We start from the raw sequence: 22,304 nt of genomic DNA, 5'->3' as shown, positions 1-22,304 counted from the left end.
AGAACATATGTCAGCAGGTGGAGTGACAGATTCATCAAAATCATGAAGTCATGAGTACATGGTACGCGCCTCAGCCTGCCAATTAGCAGAGCTCATCATTAACGACTTAGTGTTGCAGTCACGTTCATCTAAACGATCAGAGATGTTGGAGAGACACCGTCAGGTTAATATATAATAAATATACATATATATATACAGACAAATATTTATTGTTTTAATAAATTCACTTTTTATTGTTCAGCAAAAGCGATACAAATAAAAAGGCCTGGTTGATTTAAGTCTAACACATATATGTTTGGTTTTCTAAATAACATTATTTTCACGTAGAAGGCACTTTAACAGATGTGATTTGGGGGTAAAGGTTGGAATGTAAAACTACATCAGGGACAGAAGAGTGTTTATGATGTAATGAGAGTGTTTTAATGGCGTGGAGAAATCCTCCTTTTCTCTTATTCTTGGCACTAAAAAACAAAGTCCATCAGTGCAAACACGCCGTCGCTTGGCTTGCGCACAGATGCCGATGAAATACAGTCAATGCTTTAGTGGAGTATCTCAATCTGTGTAACCGTTGAAGAGGCACAGACAGATTGGCCTGTCGCACTGAGTGAGGCAGCGATATACTCTTTCTCCCTAAATATATGTACAGATGTTTGTACATAATAATGGTTGGTCAAAACCATAAATGGCGTAACATTTAAACAGTCACCACTGAGGTAAAAGACCAGTAGGTTTGACATGACGGGATGGAGTAGCGTCATGTTTAGAAGTGACTTATAAAGGAGAACGTAAGGGTCACATTTTATACTTCTATGATGCCTGCTGTGTGTTTTAAAAAGGAAGATCATCACTTTATTCAAGACTTTCACAAAGTTATTCCTGTGATTCAGGACAATCCCTTCAAAAAGCACAGACCATAAAAATGACCTCCTTTATTTCCAGTTCATCCGGTGAAGTTTCTGATAAAAGTGCGTAAATGTGTCTGCCTGAATTGTCTTAAACCACAGAAATCAAATATGTGAAACCTTTAATGAAGTGTTGTTCCTCTTTTACCTTTACTATAGGGAGGATGGAGGAGGGAGGAGGGAGGAGGGGGACTCTACGCCTGGGCGAGGGCTTGTTTGAGGTCTCGGAGCAACATTGACGCCATGACGCTCTTCTCTGTGTTGATGGTAAGGAGGGCAGCGGAGGACTCCTTCAGCTCCAGCGACACCAAGACCAGGGCTCCGCTGCTGACCGTCCGCCCGGCAAACCTGCAGGAGAGTTAGAGAACGTGGGTCAGCTTCACAAAACCACTAAGACAGACTCGGCTGCGCCTTAAAGGGAGAGTTCACACAACTGTTTTCCATGGAACTACTTTCTACCAAAGAAATAGTTCCTATAAAAACGATGTTGTGTGGTTTATCTACAGTAACAGGGACAGTGTTTATGGAAAGAGAAGAAGAAGAGGAACTTTTAACTGGTTATGAAACAGACTCAATGTAATACTGGTGCCTCTATATGACCTACATAAACAAACAAGACAATCGGAGAGAAGATAGTTATTCTTAATGCTCGTCAACGGGTCCCATTCTCCACAACATCAGACGAAACGTTTTACGCCTCGCAGGTTCACCAGAAACTCCTTCAGCTCAGACTCCAGCTCAGACTCCAGCTGGGGGTCCACCGCGGAGAAGACCAATATCAACACAAAACGAAAGGTCCTTATAGTGAATTTAAGTACGTTTTTCACTGCTGTGAGCGCCACAGACAAAATCCCATTCACCTCCATTGTGTTGGGCCTGAGGCTGAAATTTCAGAGACAGATATCTAAAAAAACGTAGACAAATAATACCAAAGCATGGTATATAACTCTAGGGGTAAGTGAGACAACGGCAAACAAAACGACGTCCTATGTCTTTTCCAAAACACTTTTCCTTGACCTCGATGGAAAACGTCATGAAGTCAAGGAAAGATGTGAAGGAGGATTCATAAGGACTTCTACATGATACATAATTATGCAAATGCTATTGACGTGCATCTGCAGGGGTGCTGCTGCAAGGAATACAGCATTATCTCCTTTCCGCTTTTAAAGAATGGTCCGGTGTACCCAACGCTGAAGGAGATAAGAAAGGAAGCACCTTTCCTTAGCATTTAGAGACCAGCTCTCCTCATGGCTGCTGTTTAGATACTTCCAGGTCATTTCACTCAGTTAGGGAACCTTCCTAAGCAAATTCGACAGCAGCCAATTTTTTTTTTTGTAATTTGGTTGACGCAAAAATTGGCAAAAATAAATCCAGAGACATAACAGAAAACGCACTGATCACAATTTCTAAATAGCTACTGAATATTTTCCATCTACATGTCAAATATGAGAATTTCTTGAATATCTGCAAAAGAAAAGTGAAAATGGTGAATTTCCATCACCCTGTTTGAAATAATTAAAACCAGTTTTATAAAAATGAATAAACATGTTTCAACAATTGATCATTACTGGGCAGGAGGATGGAGTGGGTTGGTGGTATTTCACGCTATTTGAGAATAAAAACAAAGGTATGCACATCAGTTTTACATAGAATGAGACTAATTCGTACACTGAACTAAGCCTACTTCATTATTTCTATTCTTGTTATACAGTATATTCAATGCCGTGCCTAATCTCTTTAGTGTTGAAAGACTAAATTTCACCTTTTCTTTTTTATAATTCACATAAAACACCAGGACGTGAAGTCAATAGTTGACCGCTACATCAACGAACAGTTAACGTATAACAAACAAATCAAAAAGATAAATGCGTCGTCCAGCCTACACACTTAACTCACATTTCTCCCCCAAACCCGTAAATCGTCACGTTAGAGAATTCTCCAACACCTCACACCTTGTAATTACTCTAAATTAGTGAGCGAGACAAAGAAGGAAAATGATGTGACAGGAAATATAGAGAGCAGAGTAACAGACAGTCCATTATCCCAGCTGACTAAAGAGCCATTAGGGCTGAGACACGCCCTTCATGCCAGTCAAACTGAATTCAGCCTGTTTTTATGGACTGTGGGTGTCTATGAGTGTGTGGGAGCCTCTGGACCGGTATGGGGGACGCCCCGTCCCACCGGCTCCCTCCGGACCAGCGGGAGAATTCTTGCTCCACGGTCTCCTTGGATACGGTCCCTGCAGACTGGGGGCAAATCTGGGCACACATGGTCCCCATTGAGAGCGCTAACAAGAGGCAGACAGGGGCTATGACCCAGCGTGACCCTCTTTGAGGGCGACAGAGCCGAGCCGAGCCCCCTCTCCTGCTCCCCTCTGCATCTCGGAGCCTCACGTGGCTAACTCCCAGCCATCTGCCTCCATTTAGCACTACATCCCCGCAACAAAGACCCCCCGTGGCAGCCCGCTTAGGCCTGACAAACAGCCCACAAAGAGCCCCACTTAGGCCTGACTAAAGCCTGTGAAGAGCCCCCACAGGACGGCCCGGACAGGCGCTGTCACAGAGCGCCGTGCTGCGCGGCAGGAGCGGCTAGCACGTCCACCAATTAGCACGCACACGTTAAAGACGGGGAGGGGGGACATGCATACACAATGAAACGCCGCTGGCTCACAAGCCTAGTGTGTCTGGGTGCGTCTCTGGGGAGCTGCTAAATTACCATCAACAGAGGAGAGGGAGTTTATCAGGGAGCTCTCAGGGAGGAGAGAGAGTCCTCCTCAGGCTTAATTAAAATATTAGCCACTTCAGCAGGAAACACAAGCCATTCAAGAAGAGGATTAATTTCCCTCAAAAACACCAACCTCTTTGCTTCTTTAAATAATTCAGGGGTTGCATATCAATCCAAATTACCAATTGTGGGAATTTATGCAAAAAATGCAACACAATCCTGAAAACCGGTACAGTAAACATACATCCGGTTCCCTTCAGCCCGTCTCTTTGCCCCCTCTGTCAGCAGCTTAAGGTGTCTATGTGGTCCCCGTGGCTTTGCTAATGGATTTAGGATATAAATCTATCATTTACTCAGCCAGTTAACACTACCCCGAGGCTGCTTTCATTTCGTCTCAGGAGACGCTGCTGTGGGCTTTTGTTCATGTGTTGTAATAAGAGCGAGTGAAGGCGTGTTTTGATTGTGTTTGACTTCCAAGCGTATTGCGGTTTGTGGTCGTGTGCACGCTCAGGTGCAAAGATCTACAACACAACATAAGTGCATTTTTAGGGACTAGAAGGGAAAAGATTAAGGACAAGCGGGCCTTAAACGGGTCATTGGTATTCTCCTGCACTCTTCACATACTGGGCTAAACACTGGATTAATTGCGGTGTATGGAAAGAAAAGCAAAGCATAACCCCTGGACTTAGAGCAGGCGGATTGGCATCGATCGGGAGGGCTACGGCTAAGCATCACTCTCCAATTATCTGTGATTCTCCTCAGTGCAGAGAGCCTGTGTGTGCCATCTGCCTCCCCTCCACCCTGCCACTGCAAACACAAAGTGGGCTTCACCTTTACATTCACCCTCACGCAGAGAAGACACGGGACGCCGACGATTCTGCAACCGAGAATGCAGGACTTAACCGACAGCGAGTACACGAACCCCTCTGCATCTTAAGCAAACATTCGACCAGTGCATGATGTTTTCACTGAAATCAGAAGGCCAAATGTGTGGTGGTGGTGGCGGTGGTGGCTGCAGCTGGATATTTTTGTTCCATCCTGGTGTTTGGCCAGGTGGACAAGTGGAGGAGTGTCCTTCAACTGAGTGGTCAGTGAGGCCAGACCAGAGCCGAACACATGCGAGCAGACTCAAACCAGGCAGATGGCCAGAGCTATTAGCCCCAATTAGAACCAGGAACCCTCCACGCATCTCCAGAGCTCGGCCATACGGACAAACTGCAGCGCTGCACTCGAAGGGCAGACGGACGTGAAAGGAAGGAGAGGACACACAGACTGCAGAGGCTGATGGGAAACAAGAACTCAACGAGGATTCGAGCAAAATGCTCCCTACAACTGAGCTAAACATGTAAATGTGTTGCATCCTCATTGTTGCCTATTAACAATTGCACTCTTTGCATCATCTGAAGATAGATCATAAGCCTGCTGAAGCAATGTATAATAAAGAGACCAGACGTTTAATTAGTCAGGTTATAAATGAGAGTCAATTAAACTTTAGATAGGAACAAGAATTCAACTTCACTGGAAAAAGGAAAATTCTGTGTTTCGAGAAACATAATTTAATTATATCAAAGTGTAAAGTAAAGAGAAAGCATAGCTTATAAATCAACGGATTCAGGTTTTTTTTTTTTTTTTAAATTAGGCTCTAACCAGAGGGATTGGCAATGCATGCAAAATTCGATCAAATTTGCTTTCAAACGGACTGAAAAATAGAGCACATTTATTCTATTCCGCCTGTTTAGACATAAACAAGAACAGCGTTTTCTACATTTGCTTTCCTGCTTGATTTATTGCCATCCTCCTTTCCAGCAATCAATTTCTGTGTTTCAGTGGCATCCCCCTCCGCTCGGCCTCGACGCCTGTTTGGGAAAAGCAGTGCTGCACCCTGCTGATAAACAAGAGGAGTGCAGCGGGGATGCACAGGTGCATGATGGGGGTAAAGGAAGGCTGTTGCTTTGTTAAACAGAACCTGTGTTAACTCCAATACTGCAATCTATCCCACAAGGTACCTGAGGTCAGTTTAAAGCACAGGCAATGTGTGTTGTGAACTGTATCATTCTTAGGATTCATATTGAAATCCTATCCATTACTTCTACATTAAAGCCAATCCCTCTCTCCTCCGGAGGGCAGAGACTTTGTGTGATCTCACCCGGATTAGAGAAGCCTTTCTCTGGGGAGATCAGAGGAGAAAAAGAAGGTCACACATCACATTTAATGCCAAGTGACCTCCACAATAAGCTCTCAGTGGGTGTATCCGATCAGATCGATCACTCTGCTCTCTCGGTGTGTGTGTTATTCAAAGTATGCAACACACACAAAACCACCGCGACTAAAATGATCAGCGCTGAAAGGAAATTTAATCAACAACAATGAATTGTTTTAGTCATTTATCAAGCAAAAAAAGACCAAAATCTCTGGATCAAGCTCCTGAAATGTGAGGATTTGTTGCTCTTCTTTGTTCTGTATGACTGTAAATGAATATATTGGTAGGGCTGTCAATCAATTAAAATATGTAATCGCGATTAATCGCATGGTTGTCCATAGTTATTCACAATTAATCGCACATTTATTATCTGTTCAAAATGTACCTTAAAGGGAGATTTGTCAAGTATTTAATACTCTTATCAACACGGGAGTGGGCAAATATGCTGCGTTATGCAAATGTATGTATATATTTATCACATTTAGCCTTAAAAAATATACTGAAATCATAACGTGGCAAACTGCAGCCCAACAGGCAACAACAGCTGTCAGTGTGTCAGTGTGCTGACTTGACTATGACTTGCCCCAAACTGCATGTGATTATCATAAAAGTGGGCATGTCTGTAAAGGGGAGACTCGTGGGTACCCATAGAACCCATTTACATTCACACAACTGGAGGTCAGAGGTCAAGGGACCCCTTTGAAAATTGCCACGACAGTTTTTCCTCGCCAAGATTTAGCTTAAGTTTGGAGCGTTATTGATCCTCCTTCATGACAAGCTAGTGGTACCAGTGGATTCCTTAAGTTTCTAGTTTTATATGATGTCAGTATCTTCACTCGAGCTTCAAAACTGAGCCCGCTGCAACCTCTGAAGATCGTTTGCGTTAATGCATTAAAGAAATTAGTGACGTTAAAAAGAATTGGCGTTAACGTGTTATTATCAAGGTTACTTTGACAGCCTTTGTTGAGATACTTGAAGACGTCACATCATGACGACACATCGAGTTGGCGACTTAAAAGAGTAATCCTAACTAGAGCTGCAGCTGTTGATATATTCATTACTGTTTGCTCCGACGATTATTTTCTCCATTTATTGAACAATGTTTGGGTTTATAGAATATCATCAAACAGTGAATAATGCCCGTCATAAGAGCCTGTGGTGACATATGCATGTCTTGTTTTGTCCGAGCATCACTCCAAAACCCTCATATGTTCAGTTTACTGTCAAAGCAAAGTAAGAAAACAAGAAAATATTCACATCTGAGAAGCTGAAACTAGTGATTTTTTGTCTTTTTTGCTTTAAAAAGGATTAAAATAATCAATTAATTGAATAATTATTGCAGCTCTAATCATAAGAAAAAACATAATTATATCAGTTTATTATTTGAACATGTGTGGCACCAAATAAAAAACATAAATGGACAGATTTAGAGATATTTGCGACAGCTTCCCAAAGACGAGGCTCTCAAACCGGCCCGTTATGTTTTGAAGAGACAAGAACTCCATTATCTCCAATAAATGGACCTCCTGAGGACGGCGCGGAGGAGCCGGTCAACGCCAGCGGACGATATGGAGGAGAGTGTCTTCATTATTATAAGACTACGGGGCAGCAACATTGGGAGACGGTCTTCCTCTTTAGCCGTCACAGAAGCAGAAGAGAGATTGATAGCGTGGCGTCATTTGAGCTATTGGTTATTCTGAATGAAGTATGGGCTTATTGGATGCAGGCCTCTCCCGCTGGCTAACATTGATTTCCACTCACTCGTTCAGCTCTCGGTGCCCTTGTGCTTCTGTCGCCCTCTTATTCTTTCCCTCCCTGTCCCTTACTTATTCACTGCTTCCTACATGTTTCCTCTATTCCTTAAAAAAAAGAAATGATCACCAACGCAAGATCATTCAAAGACGAAGACACGGAGACATGTCTGCTCAGAGCGAGGTAATAAAAAGACGGACAGAGAGGAGGACAGAGCACGGCGCAGAGGGATGGAGTGAAAGACAAAGAGGAAGTGAAAGAGAGACGGCGGCGTGGAGGGAGAGACAGATGGGGGCGCAGAGATGAAGTGAAAGAGAGACAGAGCAGGAAACAGAGGGAGAGAGGGAGGTGTAATTATCTATCAGGTGTTCGGGTGTGCGTGACAGAGGAGGAAGCTCATTAGCACACTCTGTGTACACCAATTACACAGCCAGGCTTCTCAGGGCATTCCCCTGGCATGTCTGTGTGAGGCTGCTGGGGGACACACGGACACTCTCACTCTGCGATACCCGCGTACACACTGTAAAACACAATTAGAACGGGCACGTGTACGCATCATTTTATCACTCAGACAGAACAAACAAACTCACAAAATGATGTCAAAGTCAGATTTTGGGATCTCTGCATCTATTAACAGTACTATGACAGCGTATAGGGGCGATTATAGGTAAAAAAATAAATAAATAATACAAATATGGATGCGGGGGAGGAGGATATCATTCCAAGAAACAACTGAGAAGTTCCAAGAAAAACAAATTGGATATTCTCTGAAATTAAAGCCACAAATTTACTCAGAAAAATGTTGTTTGTTAGTTGTCATCGCTTCACTTTGCAAGGTTTTATCCAACCTCATCACACCGCAGACGCCACCATTACATTTATATTAGTATTTTTGTTCATAAAAGAACAAAAGAAATGTGTATATGTATCTTTCAGGACCTTCGCCTCGCTCAAAGGTTGTCTGTTTATCTTTAGGATTTAACCGATAACCTATTGTTTACATTAATGAGCTAATATGAGAGTGGTATCAATCTTCTCATCTGACTCTCAACCAGAAAGTGAATAAGCATCTTTTCCAAAATTGTATTCCTTTAATGGTTTTCATGACTTGGATCAGCTTAAATCTCAAAGGACTGCTGACAAAGTAGACGCACAGTTAGTACGACAAAGACTGGTAGGTTCAATTTGGAAAGCCATATTATTGGACAAAGCCTATAACAGCAAAATTGTAAATAAAGCCCGACCAAAACTGGATTTTTGAGGCAGATACCGATATCATCTTATAGTTATACATTTTAATGTTTATTTTTTTAAACTCAACTTAACAAGAAAGATAAACAAATGTTTTTATCAGGATCCCCTAAATGTGGTTATTAAAGGATCTGTCGTTTAGTGTGAAATGCTCCGTCAAAGGTCTTATACAGTAAAGTGTACAATTACTCTAAAGAAGACAAAACAATATATATATATATATATATATATATAAAAACTTACATTTATCTATCAGGCTGTATATCAGCTCAAATATTATAATAATATCTGGATAAACTATCTGAATATGTAACAGTAAAACATAAGAAGAACGTCACAGAGCTTATATTAGACATGAACATGTGTGGAAATGAAGAGTTTTATAATAACTGTGAGGTGAACGAGTGCATTCTGGACACCTCACCTGTGGAAGTTGTTTTGGCTGGATGAAACCACTCCTACGTTGGAAACCGACAGGACCTGCTTGCTGATGGCCTGGCTGGAGGTGTTTGCTGTTGCCATGGTGACGGTTGCCGAGGTCTCATTCATGCCCAGGAGCTTACCTGAGAGGATGCAAAATGTTCAGCCATCAAACAAGGACAAGGTGTTTAAACTTAAGACTAAAAATATAGCAGCTGTATTTATACTACCAGTATAAAGTGTTATGGATATAAAACATCCATTAACTTGCTTGCTAAGAGTATTTTGGGACCTCGTTTCAGGACAGACAGTGATGAAACAATAAAAGATAAAATACGTTTTTGACGGTAACTAAAATGGGGGGGAAGCTAAACAATAAAAGAGCGCCGTCTTCAATAATGCAAATAGAGCTGGAAAAAAAGACTCTCAATTGAAGGCAAAGAGCCAGTTCATGTGCACTTAGTAATGAGCAAGGATTTGAGAGAAAGAATGGAGATAAATATGCACAAGTTAGGTAGAAATAAAAGAGGTCTTAAAGGCAAATATAATGAAAAACCTGTAAACTGAAAGAATTAATTAACTTCACTCAATTGGCATAAAGCAGCAATTTGCCAGAGAGAAAAAGGTCCAGCAAAGTAAGTTGTTCCACTCGGTTTAGTGTCTGAGTGCAAGGTGTATTCAGCAGAGCTCAAAACACGGCGAATGAAGATTAATTAAGGCAGAAGCAGCATTAAGGAGCCACTTAAGAGCACACTGATGGCTGAGATATGAATGTGCTTTCAGCTCTCAATAGCTGCCTCAGTATGAAGCTCTACAGGTGTGTGTGTGTTTGTGTAGGAAATAGCATTAAGTGCTTCATAAGAGGAAAGCATTTTGCCTTAATGACAACAGTGAGGAAATGTTTATTAGAGGCAAGCCACTAGGATTTTATTTCACTTCATAAATATAATTTATGAATACAGCATACAGTATAAAACTATTTTAAAGATTTAAACCCCAATCTTTGTCGCTGTTATTAGGTCTGTAAAATGTATTTTAGATTAATCGTTAACAATTAAATCATCTTTAAAGAATAAGAGTGGTGATATTCTATATTTATTTTACTGTCAACATCCTTTTTACGTTATGTATTATGTATATATATGTATATAAATATATATAAAATCTCTATATCAGTATCAGCCTAAAAAATTCAAGCCTACATTGACTGCTGCTGTAAATCCTCGCTAGAGCTCCTAGCTAGTCTGTCTATTAAGCGGAAAATAGTCCCCAACAAATGCACAACTTACTCCTGTTTGTGTAACGTTTGGTAAAAACTATAGTGCCCAGGAAAAACAAATGGAACTAAATATTTGTCAGCCTTTTTTAAAGATTCCTTATCCTTTAATTACAATGTTATCAACTAATTTGTGAAAAGATTATAGTCACTTGGGCATGAGATAATTCTTTCATTTGAGATCCAGCAGTCTTGAAACATTTACACAAAAGCTAGAAGTGTGTGGTGGTGTCTGTATCTACAGAGAGCCTGCAGCCCTCGGCCTGGATGCTCTTATGTTGCTGTGTTCGGGACATTTCTGGGCGTCAACCTCTATAAAGAAACGTAGCGACCAGGTGCCAGATCGGAAAGCACGCATACAAGAGTAAGCTACGAAAATGGCAGACACAGCGCAGAAAAACTTAAATAGTGAGATGAAATGTCAAGCGGACAAAGCTCGTTCCAAAACGAGAGTGAATCTGGGGTTAGCTTTCACCCGCCTACTTTGAATGTTGTGTTTACAAACTGCAACCGACAAATCCTCCTCATTGTGCCTTTAAGCTTATAACAAGAGCGTTTTTTTATTTTGCAAACATTGATGTAAATGTAACCCACCTTGCTCCTTGCTGAAGTCTTGCTCTGACATGCTACTGGGCATTAATAGCTCTCCCACAGCCGGCTGGATGGACACACTGAACTGGTCCTCCTTGGTGCTGAGGGAGGGAAACAACGGAAAAGAAACATTGACAGGATGTCCAACATAAAGACACAATCTTGTAAATTAGAGTTTGCAAGACAACGTTCCCTTCTGCTCCGTAGTTCAAATTCATCTTAATCTGAGAGATCGGATGATGACGTGTGGTATAGTGTGCATGTTTTGTGCACTTTGTTTGTGTATTAAATGTTTCTCTTGTGATTGCCTTGCAGACCGATCTGCGCTCTGTGAATGGCATTTTGGGCCAGATTGATTCCCCCATCCTGAACAGATTTTCTGATAAGGTTATTGATCAGCTGAGCAGCGATGCCGATGGCATTCAGCAGGTTGATTTGAGCTGGGGCTGATTACTGGAGGAATAATTGTTATCCCAGTGAACCCAGATCAATCGTGGCTGATGTCTCACCTGGGAGCGCTGGCACAGAGCGGGTAGGAAAAGGAGAATTACCAAAGAACAAATGAGAGGAAAAAGGTAAGAGAGGATGCAAATGAACGCAAGAGAAAGAGACACGTGATGTGAATATAGAGACACAGGATGAGAGCAGGAGCAGAAGAAGATGTACTGAAGAGAAGAAAAGCCTGACTTGATATGAGTGGATGTCAGGTTGTCTCACCACAACTGGAAGTTGGCTGCTTGTGTCGAGTCGCTGAAGTCAATACCCATGGAAACCGTCACCGAGGCCTCTGGCTCCAGCCGCTCTGAGAATGGAGAAGAGGGGAGGAAAGACGAGAGGAGAAAAGGAAGAGTGAGTGACAAGGGCACAGTGTGCAACGTGGGGAAGGATGGAGCAAAGGGAGAGGAGGTGGAGGAAGAGGAGGAGGAGGAGGAGGAGGGCAGCAGCAGAGTGGAACAGACAGGCATCCACACCACTTGTGTTTTCTACTTCACAAAGCAAGGCCACCGTGTGTGAGAAATCTATCCTTCAATCTCATCCCCCCCCCGCCCCCCCAACCCCCACCTCTAGCCTCGGGGAGAAAAAAACACACTTGAAGGACTAGCATATTTCCAAAACAACAGGCTTGTCAAAGAGAGCATCAGCATCAAGAGAGACGAGGTGAGGAAGACAGGCAGAGCCGGCGAAACGAGAGCTAGACGGAGAGTTAAGTAAAGCCAAAAAATGCTGAAGAGGGAGTCTGGACAGCTGGATGGGAGGAGGAGGAAGAGGAGGCGGAGGAGGAGGAGGGGGGAGGTTAAGGATGAGAAGAACACAGACAGACAGAAACATCCTCCACGCTTCCCCAGTCGGCCTGTGTTTCTCTCTCCGCGGAGCAGAGCTATTTTACTGTATAACTCTTTCCATAGACGGAGGAGAGAAGAGACTCCAGAGGAAACCCTCTGAAAACAGAGCCATCATGGACTCACTTCACATCCAGCCTTCACAGCTACTACAACAGCCTTTTCCTGGTTCATCCTTTATTTGATCTTTTTACAGACTCCTTCTCCGTAGTCCGTCAATCGATTAAATATTTAATTGTGATTAATCGCATGATTTGACAAAGTTAATCGCGATTAATTCCAAGTTAGTCACACATTTTTATCTGTTCAAAATGTACCTTAAAGGGAGATTTGTCAAGTATTTAATACTCTTGTCAAGATGGGAGTGGACAAATATGCTTCCTTTAATCCAAAATCAACGATTTATCTAACAGATTAAACAAAAGGGGTATACTGCGTGTTCATTAGTGAACTTTAGAGGTGATCGTAGGCGTTACCTTTGGACGGAGCCAAGCTAGCTGTTTCCACCTGCTTCCATTCTTTGTGCTAAGCTAAGCTACCTGGCGGCTGGCTGTAGCTTCACGTTTATAGTACGACATGAGAGTGGCATCGATCTTCTCGTCTAGCTCGACAAGAAAGAAAATAAGCGACTGTCCCAAACATCAAACTAATTCTTTTAAAGGATAATTCAACAACTTTGGTCTTACTATATCTCTAAGTCCCGTAGGACATGGAAGAGGAGAAGTAAGACAATCAGACAGGTTGAAAACAGATTATCTAAAACACTTTATGTCGAGGTAAAACAAAGAATATGTGCACATAAAATGTCAGTAATAATCTATCTCTGTGTGTACACAATGACTGTAGGTGTGGTAGGTCAAAGTTAAAGCAGGAGGTCAGTGTGTAAACTGTGACGGATGTTTACTGGGGGTTTGTTTACAACCTGTACGATCATTTGACTGCTCATGTTTCTTGCTCTGTTGGACTTCTTGCGATGTCACCGTGTCCCCAGATCTCCAAAATGAGTTTGGTGAGTATCATGTTATTATTACCGATAGGAATGACAACACAACGAAATCTATGTTGTAATAAACCGGAATAGTCCTTTAAACTTTATAAAGGCTATGCCAGCTAACAAGAAAGATGTTATAAATGATTCAGGGACATGTCGGTGGACACAAACAGTGAGCAAATCACAAACACTATTTCATTTCAAAGTGTTAAATTACAGGTTTAACAAGCGTTCACATGGAGATGAGCAGCAATGAAAGTAATGCACCTTGTAGTGCAATATTTCTAACTAAATGCAAACCCTGTCATGTATTATCCCTTAACGAACACACACAAAACAGCCTTACATAGAGCTTTGTCTGTATTCATCCTCTGCAACTTCTCCAGACCAACTCCAGCCACCAGCTCACAGCTAGCCAGGCTCAATCGATCCAAATTACCCACTGTTTGGCTGCTTGAGTTCCTTCAATGCCCAATCAATCCCCTGCAATTGACAGTTTTAACGTGCTCCAGCGCACACCGGCTCTGCGTGTTTGTGTGTGCATGGAAAAGAAAATCTTGAGGGACTGAGCGCCGTTCTCAGTCTTATATTATACCGAGTGGAGCAATCATACAACAGTGTGACAAGAAATATGGAGATGGCGCATGTTTGCTGGCCCTGGTCGATACTAATGAACAGGGATTAGCTGAAGTAATATTGGCTCTTTTCAGGTGGGGGTGGAGATGGGACGGGGCTATTTGCTGAGCTGATAGGCTTAAAATGATCATTTAATATCTGTCTGAGAAAACAATCATAGTATAGGTAGAAATTCCAGAAAGACACCATGAATGAAAAGGAGAGACAAGAAATCTTCCACAGATTGTAATAAATGTGGTTGTTTACATTATACAGGGGGGAAAAACAACAACTTAGTTTGACCCACTTGTCACCCAACATGTGTGAAAACTGGCAGCAAGTTTAACAATCGTAGGCCAGTAGCATTATAGTATACATAATAATAATAATAATAATAATAATGCCTGTCTAACTCTGACAGGCTTTCTTGGGGAAAATGGAACAAAAAAATCAGAAGACCCCTTTAAATTATTTGTATTTATATAGGAAGTTAATGACACAGTGATTGAATAAATAAAGAAAAGATATAATATCAAACATTTAACATCGCAGTTTTAGCACTTCCGGTTCCCTTGTCTGGAAGTCAATGGGTTTTTAGTTAGATGCCTGAAATAACAAGCTGAAGAGATTTTAACGTTTTGTTCTACGACATAAAATACGTCAGTAAATGTTGTGAATTTTGAAGCTTTTACGTGTCTTAAAAAGCCGGTTTCTAACAAGTGGCTAAATGAGACTAGAGAAGATGTCAGGGACATTGTGCTGGTAAAATACAAACATGCTGCACATTCCTAAAGTCATGACAGGTGACACTCGTTGCCCTTAAGGCCTATTTCTGTTTCGGTGTTGGTTACCTAGTCAACGAACTTGTAGCGCCTATTTGAGGACAAGTAACCCTAAAAAGGACAGAAGTGTCAGTTAGACAGACAATGTGAGATATACGACAGTGAGCATGCACGCAAGGGTATAAATGTCACGAAACGGAGAGACTCAGGGCTCTCAGCCCTGAACATTTATGTTGATGGTTGTTTGCCCACTTGCAAGTGTTTATTAAACCTTTAAAAGGCTCTCTTGATTTCCGAGTCCTTCTTCATAGAAATTGCCTTCACAGACATTATACGTCATAACGCCAACTCATCTGCCTTTACAGCCTCGTCGTATTTAAAAAGCATTAACGTTGAACCCTGAGCACTCTATTGGATTTTCAAACTACTATTTAGTTTTAGATTGTAGAGAAGTGTTTGCTAAACGGTTACAGTGCTGCGTGATATGACGACAGAAATCTGTCAACAGACAAAGATTTGTATTTACTGATTATACTAAGAAAAGCGTACGACTGGCAATATTCTATACTTTAGTTAATGTCAACAAATCTTGTTAAAATACCAAAAAACAATAATGCGTTTGTAGCCCGTCTCTCAATACTTTCCGACTTCCCAATCCTGTCTGTGACTCTCAAGCGCCAATTCCATTGGTTCCTACGTAAAGATATAAATCTCTAAAAACAGGTCATAAACTTTCAATCTTTAAAAAGTTAACCAACTTCCTAAAGTTGTTGGGCGCTGTAGTTTTTATCAAACGAGTTAGAGTATATAGCGTATTTGTTGGGGTCTATTTTCAGCGGCGGATTAATCCACATTTGGTGCTCTAGTGAGAATTTGTGGCGGCAGGTCGGTGTATTTTGTTGATGTATTTTTAATAGTTTTTGGACAACAATGGAGCTCTATGACACAGAGGAAGAAAATATATCTTAGTTAGAAGGATCAATCTATTGTTGGTTTGTTGACAAATATAAAATAACAGTGTTACAAATCAGTGAGCAATACTGGATGTACCTGAGAGTGTGGCACTCGTACTCACCGATGGTGTTAAAGCAGTGGATGTTGAGGCTCGCCGGGCTTCGGTCTCCTATATGGATCTCCTCCAGGCTGTGGTCTGAGCTGTTGGTCAGTATGACCTGTACAGACACCATACTGGGCTGGTACAAACAGGGCTGCCTGGGGAAATGGTACTTGGCTGACAAACCTTTTCCAGTCATATGGTGAAGCAGCTCATAGGTTTTCACTGGGCCAAAAGATGGAGTGGTGACCTAGAGGAACGTATGAAAGACAGGAGTAAACCTCAACAACCTTGATTCTGAGTTGTGCAAACAAACAACTACATCTCGATTATCAGAGAAATAACCTGCAGTATGGACTGGACTGATCTATTAACAACTAAGCACTGCTGGAAAACAAGAGCCTGAGAGCAGAAGCAGAGAAGGAAGATGAGAAAAACAGTAGATGCAGAGCGTTGCCCGGAAGCCTCAGGCTCTCCACATCAACACAATATCCAGGGACGCCTTGTACATTACAGTGCAAATGCATCCACACAAGAGGACAGATTAATACAAGAATCTCCGGTCTTTCCATCGCCTATATTCAAGCAATTCAGCGCGTCCAATCAGCAGGCAGAATGCAGCACGAGTGGGACCGAGGGTTGGCGGATAACTCCCCACCAACCCTCCCTTCATTAACTCTGTGGGGTAAAGAGGAGCCCATTTAAGAAATGTCCTCAATCAGCCCAGTTAGATGGAAATGGGCTGGATGCTCGGTAGAACCAGGCTGAATAAAAACAACCTCTAATGAATAGAAACACAAGTGCCTGCATGGGCCAAACCTGCCACTCGCAGGCCTTTTTAAAGGGGCTTTTACCTTTTCAGAGGCAGGAAATTGCATTACCTTTGAGAGATTTGGAAAAGAAAGGAGGCGGACGCGGCGGTGGTGGCGTATTCTTTCGTCTAAAAATTAACATCTTGTTACTTTGCTCACACTTTCAGTTTTTCACTTGACGGAGGCGACTGTCAGCTCTCGTCAGAAAGAGAAGTTCGGCCCACACATCACAACACATTAAACATATTTCACTCATGAGAACATTCACATAACGTGCACAAACTTCAGACTCTCCTCAACAACACAGAGTAATAAAAAGCATCACATAAAGTATGATAGCTTTGAGTAGTTTCTTCAAGTCAAAGAGGTCCGTCTGCCTTGAGTGACGGCACTAATTAGTTCAAAACATCAAGACGAACAAAGCCGTTTCACACCCTCTAAAACACTTAGCACCTTAATGTATTCATACGCTGACACAGTGGCAACACTGGTGCAAATGAGGAGGAGTTCAGAGACTGAAAAATTGCTATTTACCACCTCAAAGTGATGAAAAAATAAAAAAAGAAGTTTCAAGAGAGGCAAAACTAGTGAGAAATATCATGTAGCAGTATATGAAAAAACAGCCGGTGGTACAAAAACAGATCCTGTAAATAACAGACTTAAATGATTAAGCAAGGTTTGTGAACTAATTAAGCTAATTGAATATGACTTATAATATGATATGAAGAAACACAGTGGAAACACGCAGCTCAAAGTGTTGAGTGGTGTCAGTGTACATTGTGTTATTGAAGCTGGACGTACTGGCAGTGTGTTCTGAGAAAAGTACGACGCGTCCTCCTCCTCCTCCGACGACAACGACGACAACGACTTGTCATGTGGTGTGTGAGGATGAAGAATCGGTTTGACATACGACCAGAACAGTGGAGATGAGTTTCAGTGTGTTCACTTTACAAGGCGAGATTGTTCAGCAGAAAGAAAACGCTCACTGTCGTTGTATTGTAGCAACAAGACATGTAAAATAATAACAGGTTTGATAGTTAACGGTGCAATGTGTTGGGGGTTGGTGGGATTTGGCGGCATGTAGCGGTGAGGCTGCAGATTGCACCAAGTGAAGCTTCTCCCCGTAGAGCCAGCGTTTGGTTTGTCCGTTCTGAGCTACTGTAGAAACACGGCGGCCGGCTCTGTGAAGAGGATCAGCTCCCTATGTAGATATAAACGGCTCATTCTGAGGTAATGAAAACACAACGATTCTTATATTCAGGTGATTAAACACTAAAGAAAACATACTTATTAGGGCTGTCAATCGATTAAAATATTAATCACGATCAATCGCATGATTGTCCAAAATTAATCGGGATTAATCGCAACTTAATCACACATTTTTTATTTGTTCAAAATGTAACTTAAAGGGAGATTTGTCAAGTATTTAATACTCTTATCAACATGGGAGTGGACAAAATTAAGCATACGTCCTTCACGACAAGCTAGTATGACGTGGTTGGTACCGATGGGTTCATTAGGTTTTCTAGTTTCATGTGATACTAGTAGTTCACAAACTAGTGGTTGACGTCACGGTGACTACGTCCACTTCTTACACACAGTCTATGGGTGTACGTAATAAACTGTAAACTAAGTGTATTTGTGACCTGATTTCAAAGATGCAAGTCTTCGGTAGGGGTGAATAGGTTTGGGTTTCATACTGCCACCGGTATGAAACATTTAAAAACAATAACCTGCCCAAGTCACATTAGATAGAGAAGAAACTGTCCGATCACAACACCGTCTCTCGGCCCCCTTGACAGAGCAGCAGCGTCTCTTGTGCCCGGACCGCCCGAGCGCCTGTAAAGGAGGTCAAACAAACATTTGTTGCTGTGCTGCAACGCCGCTGCGCCCTCACAAGCGCCCGTCACGCCACCGCCAGCCTGCAAATTTATTGGGCCACTTTTGAATGTGTCAGAGCAGTCGGTGTCGATAAAGCTGGCCATAATGTTTGCCACCCCATCACAACAGAGATTTACCTCCCTGACAGACACATCCGGCTTCAAGGTCCTGTCTGTCGCCTCGCCACCGAGCAGGCGGCGGCAACGGCGGCGACAGGAGGGAGGAACGGAGACAGGACGGCGCTTCAAACTGCTTATTATCACCAATTTGACACAGTGGACAGTTAAAGCCTGACACGAGTGCCCACACAAGCCCCTTCACTCCTGCCATCCATTGTTGTCCTGCTACGCAGCACGAGCCCATAACACCTCAAGTGTAAATAAGAGAAGAAGAGGGATGTAACCTTGACTTCTCTGTCAGTCTCCCTCTCTTTCTTTGGCTCGCCATCCTCCGCCCTGGACAGGAAGGAGGGAGGTGACAATGAGGGAGGAAGTTGATTGAGAGGCTCTATTATGCATCAACTTAAAGGAAGCTCCCGTGATGGATGACACAGACACCAGTCACCTTCAGAGCCCGGACGCCACGCTCCCAGCATCCTCTCTGGCAAATGACCTGAAAATCCCGCTGACATATTCAAAAAGGGCTAACCGGAGCCGGGTAGCCTTGTGCCGTGTGCATAAGAGGGCCAATTTAAAAGAAAGTACAGAGATGTATGGGCATATATTGAAAATCCATTTCTGTTTTTCAGACAGCGTCTACCTCCTACAGCAGCAGGGACAGGATTTCATTACGCTCTACAAGAGTTGTGAGGATTAAGGTAAGGGACATGTGTTTGACTTTAAGGCCTAATTGTTCCCCTCTGTCAGGAGATGACAATTAATTGAGGGGCGTCACAAAGACCTTGACAGCAAATTGGATTAAATAAATGTTACTACAGCCATCTAAAACTACTTTAATGTAACAAGAAGTCTCTCCAGCGCGTATAGACAGAGGTTACTTCATTTATGCCAATTTGTCAGTAAATTAGGTATTTTAAAATGATTAATTTTGAAACTTTCCATTAAAGAAGATTAGCAATAATAGAGGATTGTTATTCAGAAACAGTATTGTCCTTCATTTAGCTCTGCAAGTATTGTTAACAAACTGCCAACAGTTTCTTTGTGTTAACATTATATTTAATAGATCTAAGGCTGCATCTAATGATTATTTTCATTATCGAATAATCTGCTGATTATTATTATCGTATAGTCAATAAAATGTTAGAAAATAGTGAAAAATGCACATCACAAGTTTGCACAATCCAAAACCCAAAGATATGAAAATATATAAAAATGTGTATCTTTCTAAAACATTTAAATTAAGACTACCAAATATTTTTTGCATATGAATCACAACAGATTATTTGATCTTGTCACTCTCATAGATCACTATTAAATGATGAATAAGTAAATAAGTAAGTAAAAGATGTATATTATGCATGCAGTAACACTGGCTACAGAATATGAAAGAAACTTTATACATCTTCTACTGTTCAAATACTTATATAAATATACTTTTAGTTCATTATTGAGTCCTAAAAGTCAGATTTTCTTAAAGCTAGTGAAAACAAATCTGCCATTGTGGTCATTTAATTATTTATTTTAACATAAGATAACTGGGTTCATGAATTTTTTATTTTTCTTGAATCTAGAGTTTCAATCCCTAATTTTGTCTTAATTTAAAACTTAAAACTGTGAATGCAGGACCTTGTAACTTACAAAGTTAGCATAGTATAAAAATAGTATGTAAAATGATTACATTTGCATGTAAAGGGAGTAAAAGATCAGAATACTTCCTCCATCACTGGAAGAAACAAGCTGCATAATACCACAGCAATGTGTTCATGTAGGCGTGGATATGGCATAATATTTATGTTTATAAATTTCAAAATAAAGGGTTAAGACCCTAATTCACTTGCTTACAGTAATTAAATAACTACGTGGTTTGTTGAGACACGTGGAAGTCTCAGTTGTTGCAACACGTATGATTATCAAGATTTTTAGAGGTCGCCGTCAGTGACAAAAGGAAGAAGACAGAAAAGATTAAATGCCCACACACACAGAGACAAAAACATAGTCACTAAAACAAACTAATAAGAAAGGAGAAGCTGCAGCAGCTGCATTAAAACACAAACATTTCCCAAAGTATCCACTTGCTGCGTAGACCACCGGCCAGCTCTGTGTGGGCATTTATTCCTATTTAAGAGGCAATCTCCGCAGTTTGAGTGGCAGCAGGAGGTTTGAAGGGCAGGGTTCTGCTATATTCGTGGCGCTCGGGGTCCTTCTGCTGATTCATAATTAGACGTGAACCCAGAGCGCCCACTACGGGGAGGTCAGAGGGGTGAGGAGGGAGGCGGTGGAGGAGGAGGGGGCGAGCTGGCGCCCGCCTGATGGACACCAAATGAACAAATTATGATGGCCCCCTCTGGGCGTGATGGGGTCAAACGCCGTGCGCCCCGCCGCTGACAGTTCAATTTCCCCCCAACGCAGCCCCATTCGCTGACTGCTAATTATGAATGAAAAGTTATCAGCCTCAGCCACCCAGCCGCACACACGGACAGCGGTCGGAAGAGGTTTGGGGCGCGGGCGGGGAGGGTGGCGGGGATTTAAGAGGCATTTGTGAGAGATCCTAATGTCAAAATGTTATTAGAGAGAGCGGTAGCATGCAGAAACTGGGGAGAGGAGGAGGAGACAGAAGAGGAGGTGGGTCAGAGACAGTGACCAGGGTTAATCTAAATGCCTTTGATAACCATGCAGTAATTCTCTAAAAGGGCCCGAGCGCTCAGCTGAGACAGACTCGCTGCCTCTGTGGGCAGATTGCTGAGAAATAGAAATGACACTGGGGCCAGTGTGTGTGTGTGTGTGTGTGTGTGAGCTGATATGTAAGCGTGTGCATGCGTGGGGAGGGGCGAATGTGAATAAAGGTGAGGTTATTTACCCTTGTCTATGAATCCTGATGCCCATCATGTATTTATGCATAGAATTGACTCTAAATCAGATGTTGATGTGCAAAAAGTTCCCTGTTTCTAATCTGCATTTCTATTCTCTATTACTCCGTGGCCTTCACCTGAGGAGGAGAGAGGGACTAACAAGACTCGCGCTGCATAAACGCTGGCCTGAGAGCAGCTGTCAATCACGCTGACTGACAGGCGGGCGGCCTCAGAATACAGAGTAACTCACCACAGAGCTCAGTGAAACACCAGAGCTGGGACAGAGTGGAGGCCATTCAGACAGCCGGTGAAAACACATGCAGGCAAACAAATTGTTTACCATAAAAAGTTAACACAAAGACTGAGAGGAATCAGTCACTTTTAATGAATCTAACTCCTTCATACTTTTACAGATTGCCTGAAACTCTTTAAAGCTAGGGTCGGTAATCCTGAGAAACCAGCAAGAGTACACTAGACTTTAAAACTTATCCAACCTAAAAACCAGCCCAGTGTTGTCAACACTTTTCCGATGAAAGTAGCTGGAGGCACTTGCTCCAAAAGTTCGATTGTTTTTCTTTTTTTGTCAGAGCATTTGATTCAAAAATGATTTTGAAGATTATCAACTCTAGCTTTAACTTTAGAGGTGCTTTTATACAGATGTTATCAGAATCAGAATCACATTATTGATCCCCAGGGTGGAAATTGGTTGTCCATAGTGAATCACGATTAATCGCACATTTTTCAT

At 42.1% G+C, this 22,304-nt stretch overlaps 1 protein-coding gene across 3 annotated transcripts in view; it reads right to left on the bottom strand.

The window, feature by feature from the left end:
- Window positions 1-205: 205 nt before the first annotated feature.
- ap3b1a (adaptor related protein complex 3 subunit beta 1a) overlaps window positions 206-22,304 on the bottom strand; it is a 67,871-nt gene continuing 45,772 nt past the window's right edge. For 2 of the 3 annotated variants that reach the window (XM_037752495.1, XM_037752493.1), the window contains exons 23-27: window positions 15,920-16,148; window positions 11,834-11,918; window positions 11,120-11,217; window positions 9,254-9,392; window positions 206-1,250 (exon numbers count right to left, since the gene is read on the bottom strand). In XM_037752495.1, coding sequence (XP_037608423.1) covers window positions 1,097-1,250; window positions 9,254-9,392; window positions 11,120-11,217; window positions 11,834-11,918; window positions 15,920-16,148 — 705 coding nt within the window. In that variant the 3' untranslated portion in view covers window positions 206-1,096. The remainder of the gene's footprint in view (window positions 1,251-9,253; window positions 9,393-11,119; window positions 11,218-11,833; window positions 11,919-15,919; window positions 16,149-22,304) is intronic. The other variant, XM_037752496.1, reaches the window with a different exon arrangement.

Source organism: Sebastes umbrosus, chromosome 19 (assembly GCF_015220745.1).
Source record: "Sebastes umbrosus isolate fSebUmb1 chromosome 19, fSebUmb1.pri, whole genome shotgun sequence".
Taxonomy (NCBI): domain Eukaryota; kingdom Metazoa; phylum Chordata; class Actinopteri; order Perciformes; family Sebastidae; genus Sebastes; species Sebastes umbrosus.
Note: the sequence above shows the minus strand (reverse complement) of the source record. Positions and strands in the feature narration are given on the sequence as shown.